This window comes from Petromyzon marinus, chromosome 2 (assembly GCF_048934315.1).
Source record: "Petromyzon marinus isolate PM22_M1 ecotype Great Lakes invasive population chromosome 2, UKy_Petmar_22M1.pri1.0, whole genome shotgun sequence".
NCBI lineage: Eukaryota > Metazoa > Chordata > Hyperoartia > Petromyzontiformes > Petromyzontidae > Petromyzon > Petromyzon marinus.
In genome coordinates this window covers 6396595-6402623 of record NC_133668.1, presented here as the reverse complement: position 1 = coordinate 6402623, position 6029 = coordinate 6396595, and the positions used below count along the sequence as shown (strand labels likewise).

Here is a 6029-nt window from a genome sequence, read left to right as displayed (position 1 = left end):
AAATCCTCAGCTGATCAAAGTGTTCATCAAGGATAGTCAACTGCAGGGAAACCTTTTGAACAGTGATAAGAGATTCACACAAAATATCGTACACCGAGAAATCTTCCAAAGTCCTTAATTTAATTTTTTAAATTTTGATTTAAAGCTTTCGTGACTGCAGTAATTCATATTCTTAGTTTTTTCGGTAAAGTCAACGTGACTTTACCGAAAAAACTAAGAATATTCATTTTTTAAGTTAAGAAAAATTTATTTACGTGCAACAATTCAATTTTTTTTTTACAATCACACGAAAATGTAAATGTACATCTTTAACATTACAGCTTCCGTCCTAGGACGGGCAAAAGGCTAGTTATTATAATTATTATAATTAATATGTGCCAGACCATGCTCGAGCACGGTCTGACAGCCTCTTCCGCCTGGCTTCCTTGTGGCACTTCAGCTCCGCGACGCAGTGTAGCTCCTCAACATTTCAGGAGATTTGATCCCCATTTATGTACCGTGTGTTGAACTTCCTTTGCATCGTACGTAACCAACCATACTAATAATCGGAGGTGCGGGGGGAAGGACAGCAAACTAAACACGAAAATTAGTTGCAAAGAAAATACATTTTCAATCTAGATTTAAAAGTGCATAGCTCCGGTGGCTTCCTTATATCGGCAAGAATGGCGTTCCAGACGGCCCGCAGAAGCGCATCTGAAAGCGTGCGATGCAGTGACCGTCTTTGTTCGACGGTTAGCCAAATGCCTGCTGCGAGGTTGACCAGAATTTACATGATGGTTTGTGCTCCTTGACGAGATCAGCAAGATATTGTAGTTCACGTATGGCTTTACCGAAAGACCCAAAGAATATGAATTCCTGCGGTCACGAAAGCTTTAAGTCAAGATTTATTGTAGTTTATTTGTGGCAAGCACTCCGTGTGTAATGAGCGCGACCTCGTAAGATTGTAATACTGCGGGTGCATTAACCACGAGACGCTCCGCGCCATCTCATTCAGAGTGGACATTTAAGAATCCGTGGTGTAATTTGATGGCAGGAGAGCAGTAGGCCAGCGTCATATGAATGGTGCGTGCGGTTCGCTTTGCGTGTCGATGGTTTGGGAATGACTCAACCCTAACATATGCACGCTCGCCCCCAGAACACCCGTGACCTCTGGGTGTGCTTTGACTTTCCCTGAGATAGTGGTGAGCTAGTCAAGAACCGCCCTCGGGACGCACACCTTTGCTTTTAATTCATTATTCCCTTTCATTTCAATGTCCTGAATATTCCCTTTCCATGTTCTTCCCACAATGTTGTTTTTTTATAGTTGCTTTCCTTAACCGTGCAGCAGATATAACGTCCTTCAGTATGAGATAAGGCTGCGCTGGAAGTTGCTTTGTTGTATTATTTCGTTGCTCCAACGATGGGCGCTTTTTAAATAGCTTTTTAAAGAGTCCCGAAATGTCTCGGATACCGGTTATGAAAACAAATCCACCGTGACTTGCAATAAACAGGATAGTAAGTAGCTAAAACACGTTTAAAAAAAAGCTGTTGAAACCTGCCACGGTTCCCACATTTTAAATAAAATAACATTCTCAGTGGTGTCTCTGTTGCCCACCACCTGCTTCTAAATGCAGCAAATCCCAGCGGAGCAGTACAGAGTTTGTCTGCACAACATATTTTTGCGACGTAAAAAAAAAAGTTACACTGACGTTAATCCAGCAACATTGCCACCATCGCTCCAGACGTTTCCATGGCGAGTAATCTGATACTGGCTCCTCTGTTGCCATCATACCTTTTCATAACGCCCTCCCCAACCCCACTTTACAAACCCGGCACTCGATCTCCCCAAGCACCTCCCTGTCCCTCCCACAGCTCAACACCTCGCTCTCTCTCTCGCTCGCCCCGCTGTCCAATCTCCGTTCTGCTCCCACGCATCCCGAGCCACCCCTATGTCTGAGCACGGTTAAATGCAGCGACTCTGCGCTGCTACGGTCAGCAGAGCTCAGGACAGTTTCAGGTTCCCGCAGCTGTCCTCCGTCATCTATATCCTCAACCAAATATATCTCCTCTCTCAACCTTCCCATCTCTTGTCTCACTGCACTGTCTCCCAACTGGCCGCTCAAAAAGCTATCAAACGTTCATCCCAGTCTGCAGTATATTTGCCAAACTCACACATATATACAAGACGCAAAAAACATATTTAGGGGCCAGCCTGACTAAACTGTATTTAATCAAAGCTGTAAGCTGCGATTTTACCATACGACTAGTCGTCTGATAGACATCAGTCCAGGCTTCACCTGACCCTGACCCAGCCATATCTTCAGCAGTCCTGCTATGGACAGCTCCGAGCAGCAGAGACGGGTGCAGCTGGGGCGAGTGCAGACAGCAGACTCCATGGAGCAACGGAGCCCCAAGAAGCTGCAGTTTGTCATGCCGCCCGGGCAAATGCAACTCGACCCCGCCGCGCTTGAGCAGGTGAGACGCCGACAACAGCACGGGTACAAGGGTGGCACAGGTGAGACGCTGCCTGGAGCAAAGGTGGCACAGGTGAGACGCCGACAACAGCACGGGTACAAGGGTGGCACAGGTGAGATGCTGACTGGAGCAAGGGTGGCACAGGTGAGATCCTGCCTGGAGCAAGGGTGGCACAGGTGAGACAGATGGAACGGTTATTTTAAAAATGGCCAAACAGATGTTTATCTAAGAATAGGTTTAACCGTTTCTGGCAATAGAACAGTTGTGTTGAGATGTAAAAACACCAAACAGAAACCTTTTGCAAGGAATTATGTCTGCATTTAACATGCTCTGATAGTATATGCATTGTCTTTGAAACTGATAGTGCATTGTCTGTGTGCTGTTCGCCTTTTGGCGTCCTCTGGTCTAACACCGTTTGAGATGAGGCTCTAAAAGAAATCTGTCTCTGGTGTGGATCAATCAGTGTTTTAACATCTTAACACCTGTTTTATTGCCAGAAAGTGCAAGGGAGATCCCATGATGAGATGTTTACAGTGAGGGAAAAAAGTATTTGATGCCCACTGGCAAATAAATGATCAGTCTATAATTTTAATGGTAGGTGTATTTGAACAGTGAGAGACAGAATAACAACAAAAATAATCCAGAAAAACGCATGTCAAAAATGTTATGAATTGATTTGCATTTTAATGAGGGAAATAAGTATTTGACCCCCTCTCAATCAGAAAGATTTCTGGCTCCCAGGTGTCTTTTATACAGGTAATGAGCTGAGATTAGGAGCACACTCTTAAAGGGAGGCAAACGTACAAAATCAGCAGGGGATCAAATACTTTTTTCCCTCACTGTATCTGTTTAAGTATTATTTATTACCCACGATATTCCACGGCGGTGCATAATTAATACTGTAGCCTAGGTTTTCTTTGCAAAGTAAATACTGAAACAGATCTTTCTGGTCTCCCGGCAAGATAAAAAAACAATGAATAATTAATTTGTAGTTTTAGAAAAGCATTGCCCAATTTTCGTTGCATACTCCTCATTAAATGTTGCACATTGATCCCAGATGAGCAGTTGTGCTTTAGGTACAGCTTTTCAAGTAGTACTTCAATCAGCCATGCTCACTTGGTCTGCATGGATAACATATAACTAGGCACCTCCACAAAGGTTTCATTCATTCTCCCACTGGACTATTGATCGTCTAAAGGTCACCCGACTTTAGCTTGTCTTGTTGAGTCTCGCACGCTTCCATTAACACCCAATACACAATCCTTTGTCACTGCACTGCTGGATGGATGCCTTCTCACACCATGTCGGTAATGGGAGTTTATATGACCATACTTCACCATACTGGTCAATGAGGGTTGGTAAAGGGATGAAGGGTGCCCAGGATCAGTACGAATATCAATTGTTAACAATTTGGCCAGGAATTGAAATCAGGCCCGCCGGGGTCTTAGTGCAATGTGCTAACCACTGTCCAAATGTATGGATGCTAAATATGTTTAATTGTGGCTCTGTGAGTCTTTGACACCTTACATTAATTATAAGTATCCGTATTTTCGAATTTGAAAGAGTTACAAAGAGGGCAGCATTTGAGAAAGGGATAACCTCTCCTCGGGCCAGCAGGCGACCGGGGGAGTTTGCATCAAGTTTAGCTTGCTGGAACTGGGAGCACATGGCCGTGAAAAATCTAGCAAAGTCACAGGTCGTTCTTGTGAGGACTTTCTGAGGTCCTATTTGGAAAAAAAAACCCCTCAAGTACAGACCAATACTTTAAGCCATGTTATGCTGTATAAAGCCTCCAATTTGAATATACAACACCAATACAAATCCACCAGCGTATATGCACGCTCACGAGGACACTACAATCGTCGCACAAAACACCCATTGTGTTCTTTAAAAAAATACTGTATATAGGTCAGGGATATGATTGTGCAAGAGAGGAACATGGCCGTTCATAACCAGAAAAAAAGAACACATTTTCAAATTTCAGCTATTTTTCGAGAAAACAAAAATACGAATGAATGACCCAGAAAACCCTCCCTGAGTCTCGAGATGCTTGTTCATGCAGGTCCAGAATTGCGACGTTTGGCAACACTGATAAGTGTTGCGCTTCAATGTGGAGGCACCAGAGGACCCTTAGAAAACAGACTACGCATACGAGGGGATGTCATTCGACACTGTAAACTGTTGTTCAACATTTGCGGTTCCTGCATGCTTGTACGAGCTCCGAGAGTCACTCATCTCAGCTCTAACCAGGCTCATGCTGCTTAGCTTCCAAGATCCAATGAGATCGGGGAAATTGAGAGTGATTTTTTTTAGACTTAGGGTGATTTCCTGAGCGACTGCTCAACAAATGTGTAAACATTTTCAGGGATTATTCATATAGGGATTGAAAGCTAACAATATATAAAGTTACATTTTCTTACGGGTACAAGTAATCTTTTTTGTAATCAAGTAAGAGTCCATTGAGACCAGAGTATCTTTATTAATAGAGACGTGTTAACAACAAAGATTATAAAAGTACATGATATATCATTCGGGTAACACGTGGTTTCAATAAAGGTTTCTATTTTTGCATGTGGCAATATATTCAGGAGCTAAATGCTAATGTCGTGGTCTGCTGGCCACGACAAGATGGAGTCAGGAGAGACAGTTCGTGCTTTGGCTGTTCCTCCTCTGTTGAAGAAGCACATACCACAGTGGTTTACTAAACGGTCCATAGTTTTGGTTGCAAGGACACAATCGGAATACTGTGGCTTGTCATTAAATTGCCATTTTAAAAAGCAATGCACCTGTACAGAGACATATGACCAAATTGGGCTAGAATTTTCCTTCTTGATTTGAAGCTTTCGTGGCTGCAAGAATCCATACTCTCTGGTTCTTTCGGTAAAGTCACGTAGATAGAAAAAATAATAAAATAAAACACGACGTTTCGGTCGCAACACAAGCGGCCGTCTTCAGGTGAGAAACTCCTACAGCCAAACTCCTCCTTTATCCTCCCCTCCCCTGCCTATATAAAGCCACAACAGCAGATATTTTTTTCTAACCTGAAGACGGCCGCTTGTGTTGCGACCGAAACGTCGTGTTTTCTTTCATTATTTTTTCAATCTACGTGACTTTACCGAAAGAACCAGAGATAATAAAATATTCCTGTCCGCTCTAAAATTTTGGAAACCTCAGCAGATTTGAAACCTGGGTCGTTCGATTGAAATGAGCAACTACCACTCACTCCAGCGCGGTATCGTTCTGCTGCACGGCTGCGTGCTGTGCAGGAGAGGGCAGTGCAGAAAAATACATTGTTGCACTGTGCTCTACTGCTAGATTCCTCCACCCCTTCACCAATCCGCACTGAACAGCGTGGCGACGTACATTCCAACAATGCCTATGAGTCAGGGGTCAGCAAACTGCCGCCGGAAGCAGCATGCGTCGCTTTAGCGACTGCTTCGTGAGCGTTATTTATTCCAGTGCCACCGTCTCGTATTCAGCACGTGCATTCCGGCTCTTGAAGTATTGAGATGTTTTGTTACCGAATTCAGCAGTGGATTGACAAAAGGGCTGTACACGTGCAATGCACCTGTTGA

General features: G+C 43.8%; 1 protein-coding gene across 1 annotated transcript in view; it reads left to right on the top strand.

Moving 5' to 3' along the window:
* Window positions 1–1906: 1906 nt before the first annotated feature.
* The window catches only part of LOC116948862 (protein phosphatase 1 regulatory subunit 1A-like), a 30996-nt gene continuing 26873 nt past the window's right edge, over window positions 1907–6029 (top strand). Inside the window, exon 1 of the mRNA XM_032966046.2 lies at window positions 1907–2454. Within this exon, the coding sequence (XP_032821937.2) occupies window positions 2314–2454 (141 nt within the window). The 5' untranslated portion in view covers window positions 1907–2313. The remainder of the gene's footprint in view (window positions 2455–6029) is intronic.